This window comes from Artemia franciscana, chromosome 6 (genome assembly GCF_032884065.1).
Source record: "Artemia franciscana chromosome 6, ASM3288406v1, whole genome shotgun sequence".
Classification (NCBI taxonomy): domain Eukaryota; kingdom Metazoa; phylum Arthropoda; class Branchiopoda; order Anostraca; family Artemiidae; genus Artemia; species Artemia franciscana.
The window spans coordinates 21,758,463-21,777,704 of record NC_088868.1 but is presented as its reverse complement, the minus strand read 5'-3'; the positions used below and the strand labels follow the sequence as shown (position 1 = coordinate 21,777,704).

The 19,242-nt window shown below is 33.4% G+C and overlaps 1 protein-coding gene across 3 annotated transcripts in view; it reads right to left on the bottom strand.

Moving 5' to 3' along the window:
• LOC136028184 (uncharacterized) overlaps positions 1 to 19,242 on the bottom strand; it is a 155,612-nt gene that overhangs the window by 47,929 nt on the left and 88,441 nt on the right. For all 3 annotated transcript variants that reach the window (XM_065705885.1, XM_065705887.1, XM_065705886.1), the window contains 4 exons: positions 18,531 to 18,598; positions 18,074 to 18,184; positions 14,531 to 14,724; positions 4,271 to 4,439 (listed from right to left, as the gene is read on the bottom strand). In XM_065705885.1, the coding sequence (XP_065561957.1) occupies positions 4,271 to 4,439; positions 14,531 to 14,724; positions 18,074 to 18,184; positions 18,531 to 18,598 (542 nt within the window). The remainder of the gene's footprint in view (positions 1 to 4,270; positions 4,440 to 14,530; positions 14,725 to 18,073; positions 18,185 to 18,530; positions 18,599 to 19,242) is intronic.

Below are 19,242 nucleotides of genomic sequence, written 5' to 3'. Positions count from 1 at the left end.
AGCGCAAAGTTCCGCCAAAAATTTCTGAATAAAGAAAGCTCATAGAAGATCAAAGAAAATTTGAAATAGCAAGCATGGCAAGGAATTTTTTCACCCATACAGAAAAATGTTGTCGTTGCTGAAAATCGAAAGCGCGTTACAAAATACCCTCGAAAACAAAAAAGCGTCAACTTTAGCACAAACTCTCCGAGCTAATGAATGTCCTTACAAAAACCAAAAAATGTATTTTACTGAACAATATTTATAAATAAAATTCAAATTATGCTAGTATAACCTATTGATTCATGTTATTTCGCCAATCTGAATACATTTGAATGTCATAAATTTAAAATTTAAATTTAAAATTCCTTTCGAATGTTTTCTTTTATTGGGATATTCTAAGGAACAATTTTAAGCCTATCTCTTCTGTCTTTGCTGCAATCTAGCTTTCTGGATATTTTTTTTTTTTTTTTGTTATTTCAGCTTTGCACTTTAAAAACAAAATATATCGGCTGAAACATTCCAGCTTTTGGTCCCTAGTCATCTTAATTGCTTTGATTAATGCTCTTGCTAATAAATTATGAAGGCGTTAAGTAGAAATTCCTATCGGATTAACAAACAAAGATGAGTTATTTCATTTATATAAATTTGGATATATCAACCAAGTAAAAAAAAAAAATAAAAAAATAGACTGAATTCCGAAAATACACGGCTTATTACTTTGACTCCTACTCTTTCTAAAATTTGCTTGAGCAAGTTTTCCGAATAGCCAAAAGCGAATATTATACTTAACACCAAGTCTCGGCAATTCAATAGGCTAATCTAAAGAACACAACCCAAAACACTGTCAATTTAAACGACGTGATTTAAAAAAAAGCAACTAAAGAAACCAAACTTATGGCTTAAACTTTGTTCTGCTCACCTGTCAGTGGTTTTTTAGTTAAACCTTTGTAAATACGTTCTGAGACCATACTGGCTATGCATGACGTATGAAAACAAAGAAAGGGAATAAAAAATGAAAAGAGAAAAAACAAATAGGTGAAAAAACGAGGATTTTATCAGCCAGTAGCTAAATATGAAAAACAAGCAAATATTTCGACAAGGACCTCCGCCAAGTCGTTCTCAGTGCTCCAAAAAAGGAAACAAAGAAGAAAACAACGGCAAAATCTAACCTTTATAAGTGAACTACACGAGAGGAAGAAAGCTGTTATTTTTTTGTTGTTGTTTTCTTCTTTGTTTCTTTTTTTTAGCACTGAGGACGACTTGGCGGAGGTCCTTGTCGAAATATTTGCTAATTTTTCATATTTAGCTACTGGCTGATAAAATCCTCGTTTTTTCACCTATTTGTTTTTTCTCTTTTCATTTTTTATTCCCTTTCTTTGTTTTCATACGTTAAACCTTTGTCCTAAAAATCATCTAAAGGGGGCTAAAGTGCTTTGCTCCTACCAGTTAAAACGACTTAGCTAGTCAGTTCAAAAGAGAGGAGGACTCACCTCTGGCTAAATTGTTGCTTTTTGTTGTTTTTTATTGCTTTTGTTTTCATTTTGTTACTTCGAGATTTCAATATGTTATGTTTTTGTAGAATAATTGATTACATGGATTGTTTTGGTACATGATTTCATCCCCTTATTCTTTTTTTTTTATTCTTTTTTCATCTTTCAGTTGTATTTTTTCTCGTGATTGGGTTGTCTAATAGCACAGCCTCGCAAGCTATGCTTGTGCTGTGCTATTAATATGATATATCATTATTTTGATAATAAAAGTTGTTCTACTACTAAATTGTACTAAATACAAGTTAGTTTATTACCGAACCAAAGCTTTTTTTCTCTCAAGTTTCTACAATTCTGTTAAGCCCAGACATCCTCGAGTACTTTCTTCCACAGTACCTATGTAGCTCTTTACGTAGCGCTAACAAGAAATTGTCATAATTTAGAAGGGTCGGACCCTTCCCCCTCCTACTCTCCCCACCCCACACAAACGTCAAAAGCTATAAAAATGATTGATTCATTGTAATAGACGGTTTGTGGTGCAGAAATAAAACGTTTGAATCCTATTTAAATAAGCTATGTGAAGGTGAATTATGTGTGAATTAAGATAAATTATAATCTAATCTTGCCCATTAAAGGCTACGAGCCTGAAAAATTTTTCCTGATTCCCGAAAAAAGGAGAAAAAACCCCTAAAAGTCGCAGAATCTTAGTGAAAATCAAACCATCAGCTTCAGCGTATCAGAAACTCTTATGTAGAGGTGTCAAGCTACTATCTGCAAAATGTGGAATTTTTTATAGTTATCAGAAGAAAGATCACGGATGCGTGTTTATTTATTTTTTTTCTTTCCCATGGGTGATCATATCGATCCAGTGGTCCTAGAATATCACGAGAGGGCTCATTCGAACGAAACTTAAAAGTTCTAGTGTCCTTTATAAGTGACCAAAAAGATTGGACGGCAACTAGGCCTCCTCTGCCTAATCGTCAAATCGTCTGATCAAAATTTTGAGATAGCCATTATTTTATCATAGTTGAAAGGCCAAATAACTACGCCTTTGCGATATAACACGATCCCCCCCCCCAAATCCCCAGAGGAATGGTCTTTAAGTTATGAAATTTGGCCAATGTTTACGCATAGTATTTGTTATTGGGAAGTATGCATACATTTTCGGATGGGGGGGGGACAAATTATCTGCTTGGAGTTTTTCCACGGGGAGGGAAGTTTCCAGGGGGTGAACTTGTCAGGGGAAATCAGACACTGGGAGAATTTGCCAGAATTCCTATACAAAATTATTTTTATATGTCTTGCTTTCTCTTTGCCGTCTCAATTTTACGAATGGAGTTGTTAAGGGTAATTGTCCAGGGTAAATTTTCACCGGGATTGCGTTGTCTATAGGTTTTTTCCATGGGGAGAGAGATTTCTCCGTGGAGGAGGGTCAGATTTCCTGGCGTTATTTGAAAAATGATCAGAAATAAAAATTAAAAAAACAAGATTTTTTAACTGAAAATAAGGAGCAACATTAAAACTTAAAACGAACAGAATTATTACGTTTATGAAGGGGGTGCCCCTTCCTAAGCACCTTGCCCTTTGCGTAAAAGTTTGAATTTTGTCCTAGTTCTTGAATAACGACACCTGAAACACAAGAGTCGTTTAATTAGAATAATTAAATACTAAAACAAGTTTTTTAACTGCAAGTAAGGAGCGACATTAAAACTTACAACAAACAGAAATTATTCCGTATATGAAGGGGACTGTCCCCTCCTCAACGTCCCGCTCTTTACGCTTAAGTTCTTTTATTGTTTTTAAAAGTAAAACTGTGACAAAGAGTCAAACTTTAGCGTAAAGAACGGGACGTTGAGGAGGGGGACAAACCCTTTCCTATACGGAATAATTTCTGTTCATTTTAAGTTTTAATGTCGCTCCCTACTTCTAGTTAATTTTTTTTCTGAACGTTTTTAAATTAATGCAAGTTTTGATCACCGCACATGAATAATTAAAATGAAATTTGCATATAAATTTTTTGTGTGGCTAAATGGCTTTCTTATATTTTTGTTCGGTAAGAAAATTATTGCAATTCGGTTTTGTCCGTAAGAAATCACGGGGATATGCTGGTATTTCCAGCATTTTTTTATATATATATATATAGTTGACAACTTTCTGGAAGATTTATACAGAATGATAGTGATAAAAATCTTAAATATTTCTAAGTTTAGATAATTCTACATTAGATCCGTCACATAATGGTTCTAAAACACCTTTAATAATCAGCTTAATTATAATTTAGTTCGAGCAAAATAATTAAGCTTGAATCAAACAGTTAGATTACCTGATCTAAAAATTACGGAAGGTATATCACTTTGAATACCAAATTAATTACCAAATATAATTACCAAAATATAATTTTTTTTTGATAAGTACATCGTTAGTTAATAATATTAACTAACTCACAATGGACACATAGAATTCATGTTTTAGAAAGTTTTATGACACAAAAAAATCACGGGGATATGTCGGTACTTTCAGCATTTTTTCTTTTTTTCTTCTTTTTTTATAGTTGACAACTTTCTAGAAGATTTATACAGAATCATAGTGATAATTCTCTTCATTTACTAAAAATCTTCGAAAAATTTCAAGTAGAAAAAAAAATCTAAATCTTAAATATTTCTAAGTTTAGATAATTCTACATTAGATACGTCACATAATGTTTCTAAAACACCTTTAATTCTAAAACACCTTTAATAATCAGCTTAATTATAATTTAGTTCGAGCAACATAATTAAGCTTGAATCAAACAGTTAAATTACCTGATTTAAAAATTACGGAAGGTGCATCAGTTTGAATACCAAATTCCTTTTTAGATTCCATGGCTCGTTCAAAAGCTGTACTAAGAACAACGTTTGCCAATAAACCTTCGTAACTGTCTGACAAACCAGGAAAATAGCTAGGATTACCTGAGCCGATTAAATTACTTTCCTTAAAAAAAGAAAGAGAAGAAAAACGTGAAAGAGAATTAATTACCGACAATATTGAAGCTCTTAAAATACACACGGTTACAAACTAATCAATTTACCTGATAACACCATAATAGACAGTCGATTTGAATGAATGAAAGGATTGATTCTATTTACATATTAACGGAATCATAGAAAAATCAATATGTAATTGACCTATGGAGTCAGAGACGTATCCAAGGGGGACTGAGACTCAGCCTCCCTCCCCAAAATCCTAATTTCCCATTATTCTGGACACTTTTCATTCAATTTATCAATAAAAAGTGTTTTCTTGTTGTTTTTTTTTTTAATCCTTCGAAAAAATACTTACTTATCCACCTGTGAGGAGCTTACCACTTGTCAAGAATTTTTTATATAAAATCATTTTAATAAAATACTGAATATCAAACAAAAAACAAATTTAGAATTATAGTAATACAGAAATACCATTAAGTAGAAACACAGAGAAGGCAGTAATGGTTTAAAAAAATGACAAGTTAACACACAAAACACAACTTCATTTTTCCCAATAGGTATTTTCTTGCAATCTCATCCCTTGATTCTGAAATTACGCAGAAGTTCTCTATCACATACAGCTTTTGTGTTTAAATTAAATAAAAAAACAAGTTTTTTTAAATGAAAGTAAGGAGCGACATTAAAACTTAAAACGAACATAAATTACTCCGTATATGAAAGGGGCTTTTCTTCCTCAACGCCCCGTTCTTTACGCTAAAGTTTGACTCTTTCTCTTAGCTCTACTTTTTAAAAAAGGAAAAAACTTTAGCGTAAAGAGCGGGGCGTTGAGGAAGAAAAGCCCCTTTCATATACGGAGTAATTTCTGTTCGTTTTAAGTTTTAATGTCGCTCCTTATTTTCATCTAAAAAAACTTATTTTTTTTTTTATTTGATTTCTGGACGTTTTTTAATTCATGCATGTTTTGATCTTGGCTCTCCGCATATAAATAATTAAAATGAAATTTGCATATTAATTTTCTTTTTGGCTAAATGGCTTTCTCATAGTTTTAATCGGAAGATTTTGAGAAAAAAGGAGAGGGAGGAAGCCTAGCTGCCCTCTAATTTTTTGATTACTTAAAAAGGCAACTAGAACTTTTAATTGTTTTACGAACATTTTCATTAGTAAAAAAATATACGTAATTTACGAATTAACTTACGTAACGAACTTCTATATTCGTATATTTGTATTGCGTATATGAGGGAGTTCACCCCTCGTCGATACCTCGCTCTTTACACTAAAGCTTAAATTCTGTCCCAATTCCTTAAGAATGACCCTTGAATCACAAAGGCCGTAGAATAAATAGTTGAAATTACTAAAAATACTTTCGCGTAAAGAGCGAGGCATTACGAGGAGGTAAACCCCTCATATGCGCAATAATTTCTCCTCGTTTTAAGTTTTAATGCTGCTCCTCACTTTCAGTAGAAAAAACTTCTCATATTTATTTTTTCCTTGTTTTTTTAAATAATGCAAAAAATCCTGCGCCCCCTTCATTGAAAGTCTCTTCCCCAATGAGAAGTTTTTCCATGGAAAGATCCTCCCGCGTACCCCCCCCCACACCTCAACTCTCCCTCCCAAACAAAAAAAATCCCTCTGAAAACGTCCGTACACTTCCCAGTAACCATTACTATATGTAAACACAGGTCAAAGTTTGTAACTTGCAACCCCTCTCAGGGAGACTGCGGGGTAGTAAGTCGTCCCCAAAGACATAGTTATTAGGTTTTTTGACTATGGTGAATAAAATGGCTATCTCAGAATTTTGATCCAGTGACTTTGGGGAAAAATGAGCGTGGGAGGGGGCCTAGATGCCCTCCAATTTTTTGGTCACTTAAAAAGGGCACTAGAACTTTTAATTTCCGTTAGAATGAGCCCTCCCGCGAAATTCTAGGACAACTGGGTCGATACGATCACCCCTGGGAAAAAAACAACAAAAAAACAAAAAACAAATAAACACGCATCCGTGATTTGTCTTCTGGCAAAAAATGCGAAATTCCACATTTTTGTAGATAGGAGCTTGAAACTTCTACAATAAGGTTCTCGGATATGCTGAATCTGATGGTGTGATTTACGTTAAGATTGTATGACTTTTAGGGGGTGTTTTCCCCTATTTTATAAAATGAGGCAAATTTTCTCAGGATATCAACTTTACATAATTTAGTAAAGTCTCCCAAATAAACCTTACATGTTAAATTCTCGTAACTTTTGACAGGTCAGACTAATCTTGATGAAAGTTATATGTTTGAAGTCAGCATTAAAATGCGATTTTTTTTATGTAGCTATTGGTATCAAAATTCCATTTTTTAGAGTTTTGGTTACTATTGAGCCGGCTCGCTCCTTACTACAGCTCGTTACCACGAACTGTTTGATTATTTAGTTTCTCTTAAGAAATTTGGGTGCTTAGTGTCTTTAAAAAAACTTCAATAATTTAGTAAAGTCTCCCAAATAAACCTTACATGTTAAATTCAAAAATGAAACATGAATTTTTGTAGCACCCACAACTTCACATAATTATTTTTAATTTTTCCCTAAGACACCAGAAATTCTACGCAAAAACTCAAAATAACTGTAAAAAAATGTAGAGGCTAGAAAAAAAATTGACTACATTTTTCGAATTTACCCAAAACATAAATGTCAAAAACTTTCTTAAAGAGTTTAATCCAAAGATCCACATTTCAAACACAAGATTCTTAAAACATTTTATTATTCGATCACAGAGATCCCTGTGAATTAGGGTTCTATGCGCTTACCTCCCGCAAATAATACCCCCCGCAAAAAAGGAAAATACCCCCGGAAACAACGGAAAATATCCCCCCCCCCCTCATGGAAAATATCCCCCACAAAGTATATCATCGCTGAAATAAAATTCTTCCAAAAAATTCACTACCCACCGAAAACTCCCCCAGACAACCTCCCCCTGCATAAAACTCCGTATGTTTCCAAATAACAAATACTATCTGTAAGCAATGGATACAGGAAAAACTTTAAAAGGCACTGAAACTTCTACAATGAGATTCTCTGATTTTTTTGTAATTTGGGAGGGACGGTAACCTGGATTTGTCGTTTCGGGAGGGGGGTCCGGGGGAAATTTATATCTACTCTCCTATGATCTCAGGGAATATTTCAGGGGGAAAAACGAACAGGAATTAATTTAAAAAACCTTTTCCACGAGACAAGTTTTTTAAAGAAAAGTAAAGAGCTCCATTAAGCCAAGAATGAGCAAAAATAAAGTAAAATAATCTTCCAAGCGTAAAACTACCACAAATCACTATCAATAAATACATGAAACTCGAAACGAACAGAAATTACAAAAGATAGCCAAGTCAAACTCAAAATGAGCAAAATTAACATGAGTAGGGCTGAGTAATGCCTTCTCAAAACCAAAACAAAATTTGCACTTTACTGAAAACAAAATATGTTTGAAATTTTTTCACCTTTCTGAATTTCATAAATATGATCAAAACTTTAACAAAGAAATGTCAATATATGTTAATTTAATTGAGAATCCACGGTCATTAGTTTTTTTTCAGTAAAGTGCAAATTGTGGTTGCCATCTAAGGTGTGCTAGGGCAAGGCCAACTTATTTTTAAGGGAAATTTCTTGAATTTTTATAGTTTGAATTACCATTTTGTATGATTTTTGTTTTAGTAGAGCCATAGTTGAATTATTGTTTGAGGTATGGTTTAGCCCATGAGTGAGTCGACGCATGCATTTGAGGAAGGAATTGGCCTAACAAACCAAAAGATTCTCTGGCTTTTATTTTTAAATTTGTCTTAAGATAAAATGATACTGAGAGGAGGCAGGGGTACAGAGGGGGGAAAAATCACCCATAAAGGGTCCAAAATCACCCATAATGTGTCCAAACCCATCTAAGAAAATTCTTTCAAAGACAATATGATACAGACGTGCCCAATTTTGGTAATTCAACGTGAAATGCTTCAGAAGTTTGGCAAATATAAAGAAGTTGAGGACTTTTCTCTTGTGATTCAAACTTTATTTCTCTGGCGAAAAAATAACGAATTAAGCTCATAGAAGAACTAGAATCATCCTTCTCAGGTGTTTCTATTAAAATAAGACTTGGTTCTGCTCAAGCATGATGAATAAAGATTGGGATAATAAAATCGTCAAATTTTACATAAAGAACTCTTCTATTGATAGAAATATCATTTCCTGTACGAGCAATTGGACAGCAGCTGTAAAGCTTATCTTTGGCATTATTTCTATTTATGGCTGAGAACTGAGACCTGAGTACAAAGGAAACCAACCATAAATGATGATGTCAGGGATAAAAAGAAGGTGAGAGGCACCTATATGTCTAACAACAACAAAATCACACAATAATAAAACAAGCTCTTGTCTTCTGTCCAACAGATTACCTAGTAAAGACGTAAAGTTCTAGAGCTAGTAAAGTTCTATAGAAACACGGGGAGCTAAATTCATCACCACCACACAGTTAATGTAAATTCCAAAAATGAACAGTATTTAAACACAGCCAATGTTACTCGGGAGCCTATCAGAGGCAATGCTATAACATAGCATGTTGTTAAGAGCCATCTGCCATCTATTTGTTTTCTTCAGGCCACTTTGTATAGAAAATACAATCATAAAAACTAAAGAGGGTGCTTTCACATCTGGAAATGTAAACTTATAGGGCCTTTTAAGGATTGAAAGTGACGAGAAGGAAACCAACCCCCCTCTTTCGCCCTTTTTGCTACCCCCTGTCTGATTACAAAACCGTACGACTAAAAAAGATTCTGTCGATTAGACAGGGCCAAGAGGACTTGTATTAAGGCCAAAAAATAATGAAACAAATCTGGTAGTATTCATACATGACGTCCAATTTTTGAAGACCATAAAACAAAATCTTTCTTTTCCACAAACTACCTCAACGTGCACTTATTTAAACAAACGAAGAGATACATAAAAATGGAACATGACTTGATTTTCAAATGAAATAGTTGATTAAGATATATGGTGGCTTTACCCCTATAAAAGAGCAATGTTACGTACATTTTCAGTACATAACATAAAAATTCCCCTTGCAATCTACCCAAATTTTAAAGTAAACTATTGTTGAAAATTTGTTGCACTTATCTACGATGGGTCAAGCATTTTAATTGAATATTTAAATTCTGTCCAAAATTAGATTACAATCCAACATTTTAATTGTTAAATAAAAAAGCTAAAAATAAATTTCAAATATCACTAATATTAAACTACCAAAAAAATATATTTCTTAAAATGTTGCGTAGAAGAGAAATGTTTCAATTTTTTAGATCCATATTAAAACCAGGGATAAGACGAAAAGAAACTACTACAAATAACATTAACTCCCCCTATTTTAAAAGGATTTAAAAACTAGAGTGTCTTTTACTTTTTGGTAAAAAAAAAATTCATCAGTTTGTCTTTTCTGACGAATAAAAACTACAACATTAAAACTACATATCATTTTCAGCAAGGCTAAGGTGAGACTTAGGCCTTTTAAAGAGTTTTATGGCGGGCATAGCCCTACAAGGTGGGGCTAGGTAAACCTTCATTAGTCTTGTAACATTGCTTTTTTATTGGGTTATCGTTGATGTTATAAAAAGCGCATTGCTCAAAATACAAATCGTTTCATGCAAAACGCAAATCACGCGCTAGCCTTTAAAGGTCTAGGGAGGGGGGTAGTCCCCCTATTTGTCGTAATTCTTCTTCGTTTTAAGCCTCAATTAATTTTTATTTTAGCTTCTTTTTGTTTTAAGATTCATCTATTCATCCTTATTAGTATCTGGTATCTTAGTGTTTGATGTTATTATTCATTTTGATTTCCGTTCATTTGGGTTTTATTTGTTCATTTGGGTTTTATTTGTTCATCCATAGTAATTTCCTATTCTCTTTAAGCTTGAATAATTATATGGCTTTATTTCTAATTTGTTTAGGGACTAGTATAACCCTTTACTTTTTTTTTTACAAAATGTCTTTTTGGATTTTTTTTTAAATTAATGTCAGATAAAAAATGATTACTATAATTAAACCAAAATAATAACAAAAAAGAACCGCTTAATAGCTTGAAAAAAATTTTAATCTAAAAACTAACAAATTAAAAACTAAATCGTGGATAGTGTGTCAAGGATTTCATAACAAGCATCCATGATGTATATCGAGGGTGGTCAAGTTTCCATTAAAATACTTCTATGCCGTATAGTGTAATTTACTGCAGTGCCTATCGAAAGGGGCTTAGTTTGGTAAAGTGAACGGTGAATGATGGATTGATTTCAATAATTATTTTGGGCTGTTATGAATATACTCGAAGAAACTGCTTTAACCTTTTTTATACACAAAAACATCAAGAGTTAAAAAGAACGCAGAAATAAAAGATCAATGGTATTAAGTGTTCATTTGGCCAATGTAACAGTCGTTAAAGCTACAAAACGCTGAGAGCTTTTTGAACTTGGAGCATTCCGATTGCAAGGTACGTTGTTTGGCACTTTAAGCCTTTAGCTCCTCGACAGCCTTAAATACGTGTGAGAGGTTATGAAGACAAAAATGATGCACGTATGCTCCTTCGAGACAAATAAAGGGATATTTATCATATCTCGGTCTTTTATTAGACCTGAACACGTTTCCATTAATTATTTTCCAATATTAAATGAAGAACAAGAGAGCAAAAAGTGTCAATACCATGATGATTTCAAAGAATGATGAAGTTGTTCCAAGGCAGGAATTATAAGGTAAGTAACTAAGCCCTATCTATAAAGCACAGTCACAAAAATATATGCATGCAGCCATTCCAAAATTAAAAACAGTTGAAATATATATTCAAGCCAGAAAAAGCCAGAGATCATAGAAAATCAGAATCGTATTTGATCATATCAATGTTGGCAACAAAATTTCTAGCAAATAAGGGCCTATTCTTTTTTTCGTCCGCATGGACGTTTTTCGTCCAAGCGGACGAAAAACTTTGTGGCTCAAATAAATAAAAAAATCCAGGACCTAATTGAATTGATGGGAAATGAATCCTTAACTTCTAGAAGGATCGAAAAATATATACTAGGCATTAATACAGAACCAGATAATCGAAGAAAGCCCTTTTTAAATCTCCAAGGTTAGTAACTTAGGCCTTTTAGTCACTTCTTACTGATGAATTAAAAGAGATATTGAAAACGAGCAGCTCAGTTTTGTGACACAATCAGCAACAACCAATGACTCGATGTTGCAAAAAGCAATAGCAATATAGCGAAAAGGAATATTAGACATCTAGCTATTAACCATACCCAAAAATGAGCTGGCTCTCTGAGACAAATAAAGTCAGTGTTGATACACTGAATTAATAGAGTAAAGACTCAATAGGTGGACTCAATAGAGTAAAGAATAGATTTCGAAACCAGTGTACACGTAGATAGATATATAGATAGATTTTTATTTCATACAAATATTAACAAACACAAATAATCAAATAAAGTCAGTAGGGAGCTAAGCTCTAAAAGAAGGCTATATAATTTTAAATACACCAAAAATAAAGATAAAAAACATAAACCAAAAAACATCATAGCATATAGAAGGAGAAGGACAAAGAAGGCTACCAGAAGGACAAAGGAGGCTACCCTAGCATGGTAAATTCCAAAAACAATAATAAAAAAAAATCATGAAGTAGAATCACCCCGCGACCAAATGTTAATAATATATTCTATTAATTTAGTTTTTAAAAGTGATCGGCTATTAAGATTTTTAAATTTAGTATTTAATTTAAGCCTATTTGCTACAGAAGGGATTTGGTATCTTATTGAAAACATATCTCTTTCACAGATAGCCAAAGGGATTATATACGCTCCAAAACGAGCCGACGAAGAATCGAATGAGAGAAAACGAGTGAGCATAAAACAGTATATATTCGTAGCGAAGCAAATAGGGAAAGTTGTTCCTGATTCAAACAATCAATAGAAACCAATAAATCGTTGAATTTTCTTCGAGTGTTGGAACTGAATTCAGAGTTCTACGTGCCAAGAGTTATGTATCAGAGAATAAAAAGAGTTTGGGCAAGATGCTCCCAAGTTCGGAAGTAGAAATAATAAATTAGATAGGGCTGCGGGTATAAATGAGTTGGCAAGACGGAACTGTAAATTAAACCAATAGAGCAAGTTCTTTGTCTGTCTTCTGAACACCCAGCGAAATCTTAACAGCTGAGCCCAAGGGTTTAAAGGATCCATTTTTTACTACACTATTTATGCGTTACTTTACTTTGATTCTAAAATTATATTGTCGGATCAATTTCGTTTCGTCTAAGCCATAAAATTCGAGGATTAACTTCCTCAAAACGAATTATTGGCAATTATTCGAAACGAATTAGCCAAAGGGTTTAAAGGATCCATTTTCTACTATACTATTTATGCGTTGCTTTACTTTGATTCTAAAACTATATTACCGGATCAGTTTCGTTTCGTCTGAGCCATACAATTCGATGATTAACTACCTCAAAACGAATTATTGAACCAAACAAATAAGAATAGTTCAAGCGACTGCAAAAATCAATCAGATTAATTTTCTAAGAAGAAGATATAAAACTCGAGAGTTCTTTTTCAAGGTTTCAAAAATGCAATATAGTCATTATCTCGCAAGCTAAAGAATCACTTTTTCAGTCAACGGTCCGGTATTTTCGACGTCTGGTCCAAGCTTCCCAGTGTATTCATCAAAGTTATTGATGTGATTTATATTCTCCTGGTGACTTTAGTCTGTTTAGTTTTTTCCATGATGAAAGATAAAACTAGACATACTAAACAAGCGGCCTTTGATGACAAAAGGCTTAGCAGTGGACTTGTTGTAGAGAATAATAAAGATATGGGAGTTGAACCAAGAAAGGTTCGGTAACTGACCAAAAATTTTACCTGAAAAATTCAGTTAAGGTGTGGTCAAGTGTTTTGAGTAGTCAGAACTGAAAGTGACTCTTAATAGAGAATATTTCTCTCCGGTCGTAACTAGAATTCTTATTTTATTTTTACCGGATTATTTTTTTTTTTATTTTAATTTTTTGAGTTGGATTCCTCTTTTTATTCTTTTTTATGTTCTGCTTTTTATAGAAAGCGGGCGAATAAATTATAATGATTATAACCAGTGAAAATTGCGTCATGGCTTTAAAGATTTTAATATGAAATATTTCGTAACTTATTTTAAATAAACATATTTCGTTAGTTTAATAAATTATTTTATAATTTATTGGTGAAGAGGTTAGATTGGTATAATCACAGACCAGACCCTTGAAATTCAAAAATGTTCACCAGGCGAAGATAATTTAGTACATCAAAACTATTCATTTTTATCTCATATTTTCCAGGCTACCGCCTTTTTCAATGTGGACGTCTCGGAATAGCAGGCAGTCCTCTAGATCGGTCTTAGGAGTCTAGGAGTATCCCCTTCCCTTCATACAGGTAGGTCTAAGTTTTACAATAAACAAACAATACTTTCACAGAGAATAATAAATAAAATTATATTGTGATTAGCTCCTGTTAGCTGTAAAGAGCCATCCTTATCTGTAGAGCACAGTAGCGGTTATAGCGAAAAGTCCTATTCTCTCCATTGAAAATTTTTGACCCACATCTAAAACCACATAAGCTTCATGACCCCGCCTTCGCACAGGCGCAATGACAAATTTTTCCGATAGACAACCAAGTGGGAACTGAAACTATGGCTCTGACGTATATACTTCTGCTGACGTATTGCTCTGACGGTCCGTCAAATTGCCTAATTACTCGCTATGAAATGTGTGTCATGTTTAGAGAAACATTTCGCTACTGGTATATAATTGGACTGTGGTGTAAAAATGAGCAGGGTGAGCACGGCAAGGGTATATCTGACAATCTGACCAAGCAGGCACATCTGACCCTTTTGATAATTTTCTCCACCCTTGTTGAGGATAAGTTCAATTAGATCCAGCCTATCTGACAAAGCTGTTATTCAGGTCTTTTTCTCGCAGAGACTAATAACGTGATATCGACTAATACACTTAAGGGACTGAGGGCACATCAGTTAGTTTTGATGTGTCTTGCATCAATGGTTATTCTGTAAGAAAAAAAAGAGAACTGAGTTTTGTACCTTCATAGCTGAGAATGGTAGTTTTTTAGCTGCTTCAAGTGCTTCATGAATAATTGCTTTTGCTAGGCTGTGAGCTGTTGTTGGCAGACCTTCTGTTGGCAGAGGTTGTCCCAGGCAACTCGTAAGAACACTTAATGATAGTCTTGATAGAGAATGCGTTATCGGTGGATGATAAGTTCTATAATACTCAATAACTAGACGAAAAAAATTGATTGTTTATAATACAAATAATTATTCATTTATCAAATAAGCCGAAAATTAGTCGCAAAGAAGAAAGGGAGGCAGTACTTAAAAAAAAATAGTGAGAACAAAGTAAAAGGAAAAATGAGAGACGGAGATACAACACATGCAATATTATATAAGGTGCATCAATTCAACATTATGTTCTTGAGAGTAAAACCGAGCCTGAGCAAATACCATAATGGAGTCCGCTCCGACGCAATTTCCATTTCACGTTAAATAGTGAGAAGATTATACAGGGGATGTGTTGGCAAATCTCCTGTGAGGAGATTTTAGACCATTGTAAAGTTGAATCTCATTTAACTATTAGTAAAAAATAGTATTTAATTTACATACAGCACTAGGCATTTTGGGCTGAACCGTTAACGATGATAGAGAAAAAATCTTACAAGATTTCATCGTTATTGTATCGTCTTACATGTAGATGATAGACGCATCGTTTATGCGTCACAGGCATACTTTTTGTATTCTCTGGCTTTTCTAATCAAAAGGACCATTTTTAAATGAGTCACAAAAGCTACAAAATTATTATCCCATGTGTATTTCATTCTGTGTCTCTTCATATAGCGTGGTGCATGGGTTCTCACAAAAATCAGATCTTTGGTGCCCGGACATGGAAATTTTTCAGGGGCAAGTTTTCTGCGGGAAATTTTCCGCGGGGAGAATTTTCCGTAGGGAGAAAATGTTGGGGGAGATTTTACACGGGGTGAATTTTCCAAAATTCAGGCACGGAATTCTTTTTATTTGTCTTACTTCCTCTTTGGTCACTAAATTTTGTATGTGGAGAGGATGTTCCGGGGAATTATCTGGGGGAAATTTTCAGCGGGGAGGGAATTTCCTGTGGGGTTTTTAAGAGAGAGGGGCTTCTCTACGGGAGGAATTTTCCACGAAAAAGACCTACCACGGGAGGGAGGGGAATTTCCATGGATGGAGGGGGGTTCCGGCATGATTTGAGAAACGATAAAAAAATAAAATAAAAAATTCAGCTGAAAATAATGAGCAACATTAAAACCTAAAACGAATAGAAATTATGCCGCATATAAGGCGGCTGTCCCCAATTCCATCCCTCCGTTCGTTACGCTAATTTTTTCAGTGCTTTGGGAAAGCTTCTTATTTCAGTTCAACCAAATTTTAGCGTAAAGAACGAGGAGCTGGGGAGGGGGCAGCACCCCTCACGTATGGCATAATTTATGTTTGTTTTAAGTTTCAATACTGCTTCTTACTTTCAGTTACTCTTTTTTTTTATTTAAAAAAGTCATGCAACAAGTCAAGCTTGAAACTAAGAGAAATTACTATGAATGAATCAATGAAATCTAAAAAGAACAGAAGGTAAAACGAATATTTATGTAAAACTGCAAATGGGCAGAAATTGTTAAAGACTAAATAAGGACTACCACATGTTTTAAACTTCTAAAGTTTAAAGTATCTAAGTCTGGATGTTTTTAGATAGAAAGTTGCAGTCTAGATAGAAAATTGCAAAAGTGTAGATAGAAAACTGCAACAATATTTTGACAACAAACAACAAAGAGAGATATTTTATCTTATAAAATAATGAGAGAGATATCTCATCTTCTACAAAGAGAGAAAAAAAGACAATATTTTGACAACAAACAACAAAGAGAGATGAAACTCCACAAAAAAACCTAAAACGAGACTGCGGCCACTAGCGAAAAAAGAGATGAAAGACTCAAATAGCGCGGATATTTCACCTGTATCTAAACTAGGCGTCCTCAGCACAAGATAAAAAAAAACTAAACTAAAAACAAATAAAACCACCACCAATAATAACAAATGCAATTGTAGCTATTGATCCACGTAGGGAAAAGAAGCCATTAGAGTTACTTCAATGAGAACATCAAAGCAACTGAACTTTCATACAATATTTTGATTTTCCTTCCATTAATATAGTAATATGAAACTAAATTCTGCTAGAATAAAATACGCTCTCAAACATCAGCGAATTTTCTACGCATTATGTAGCATTATTTTCTTGAGGTATGTTGGTACGTAGCTAGCTAAAATAAAATTCTAAAAATAAAGGATTAAGAATAATGAATATAATTACGAGAAAAAAGTTTGCTCTTAACTATAATTTACTTTAATATGCACGTTGAACTCAAAACGTAACGGGAATAATAACTACTAGGCTTCGAACATGACTGATTAAGTTATGACGTTTGGACTACGTAATTTTCACAAGTTAGCATTTATTTCTTTTAACATTTCTATTAGGCTTCCATTTCCCATGAACAGGCTAATCCAGGCTCCAAAATAAATAGATTTTTTCTATTCATTTTTTTTCCTAGTGATTTGGTTTTGAGCTAAAATTAAAACATAAATTATCATGTTTGTATCTCAGTGTTAAAACAGCCATATATTTTTTGTTTTGTTAAGCTTAACACAAAAGTTATCCCTAAAGTTGAGGCTAAAACTGAACTAAAATAGGATTAACTTATTTATCTTCCTTGTCAAAATTTAGTTTTATAATATAAATTCTGATTTATAATATGAACTTATTTATGCTCAATTTAGGATTTAATTTAAGTAGCCTACTCGTTTTCTTTGAAAACTATTTTTGGAAAAAGTTTTTTCTTTAATTGGTTTCTGCTCGTTTTTGAATTGACACAGTTTCACTATAGATTATTTCTAGGAATATTCAATAGTTTTTTTTTCGTTTAAGAACCAAAATTTTAAATTGTAATTTAAATTTTGGAAAACATTTGAACATTCAATCAAAACGTTTAATTGGTCAAAGTTTTGAGCAAGACTTTTTCAGTAATATTTTTATTATAGGCTAAATCCAGGATGGATGAGGAGATGCAAATATTCGACTAAACCAAAGCAAAGGTGGCGGTAATACTCGAGAGGATTCGGTTTCAGCACCTAAGCGGCTAAGGTTCTTGAGCTCTGCCGACAGAGGGGCCAATTACTGCGTCACTGAGCAGGGCTTAACAGTAGCTACACCGGTAAAATTTTTCCCTTTCAACGTATCTATAACAAAGTGTACTATTTCATGCTAAAGTTGAATTAACTGGCACGAGGGCAGTTTTCAAAGAAGACGAATAATAAATACATAAAACTGTCAATTATAATCCAGAAAGGTGACTTACTCTACATTATCACATTCATAATTTGCAATTAGGACTAATTGTACCATCCCATCAAAAAAGGCGGAATAAGATTATTTTTTAATTTTAATGCATAGGTTGAAGTTTCGCCAGGAGAAACAAGCAAAAGCTTACAATAGATAGCTAATTATAACAGGTCTCTTTCACTGAAAGGATTGCAGAAAAAAAAACTTACATATAGATTCCGTGCGTAAATCTGCAACACTAGCTTCGTCCACACGCTGACCAAGAAGATTGGAAACAAATGATTTCAGATGTATTCTTATTTCTTCTTTTAGCGAAATTCCTGGAAAAAAAGTTTTTTTTAGCATAAGTATCAGCTAGGGCAGATTGTAGTGCCAAAAGGCACTCAAATGATATTAATTTTCGACCTTAAAGAATGACTCAGTCATTTTTGTTTAGCCTCACGATAATATTGCAGCACAATGCACAATGTAGAAATCATACATGCACTTAAAAAACATTTAAATCGATGTTTAATCACTTTCGACCGATCACACTTTACTTCTTTTGTGTCTCTATGGCATTTGTTTTTCCATCAAGATTTGTGGCTTGCTCATTTTTGCCAAAGACACATTTTTGTTGAAATCTTGTACATTTATTTCATCTTTAAAATAAGAACAAAAAAATACCTTTTATATCAGGAACCGTCCGATTTAAACTGTTGCCAGATGTCACCAGATTATTAGATGAATCTTTTCTGCAAAGAAAGACGTGTAAAAAAAAAAATAAAATCAGCTAAACCTTCAAACATATTCCATGAATATTTGATATTAAATATTCATGGAAATATTTTATTCCATGAATGCAGAATAATCCTGTATTTTTTTTACATTCTGAAACTCCCGGTAGCGCAATATAGCCAAAACTCAATATTAGTCGGATATTGATGAGCAAAGTTCTCATTCGCTCACCGATCACAAAGTTATGCTACCGTGGTGCCTACAAACATCTAATTTTGTTTCACAGCAACAGTGTAACTTGAGCCTTTTTCTCAGCTTTTCGCAAAAGTCTTACTACTACTCATGAAAAAATTGTATGACAACAGTTTACTGATCTTGCAAAATAAGAGCCAAAAATAGGGGACTCCTTTTGAATCTATTAATGTCAAGAGCCTATATCCGCTTAAGATCTAAATTCACCCTAAATTATATATATATATATTATATTACATTAAGACCTAAATTATACGATTTTTTGAAGCTAGGTACGGAGCCAAAATTAAGCTAAGTTCTAGAAGAAAGCAACTTAGGCATGCTTTGAGGGTTTAAATGGCTACAGTCATAAGGACTGACAACTGACAAGGAATGGGATTTTTGAAATTGCTAGAAAATGTATTGCAGG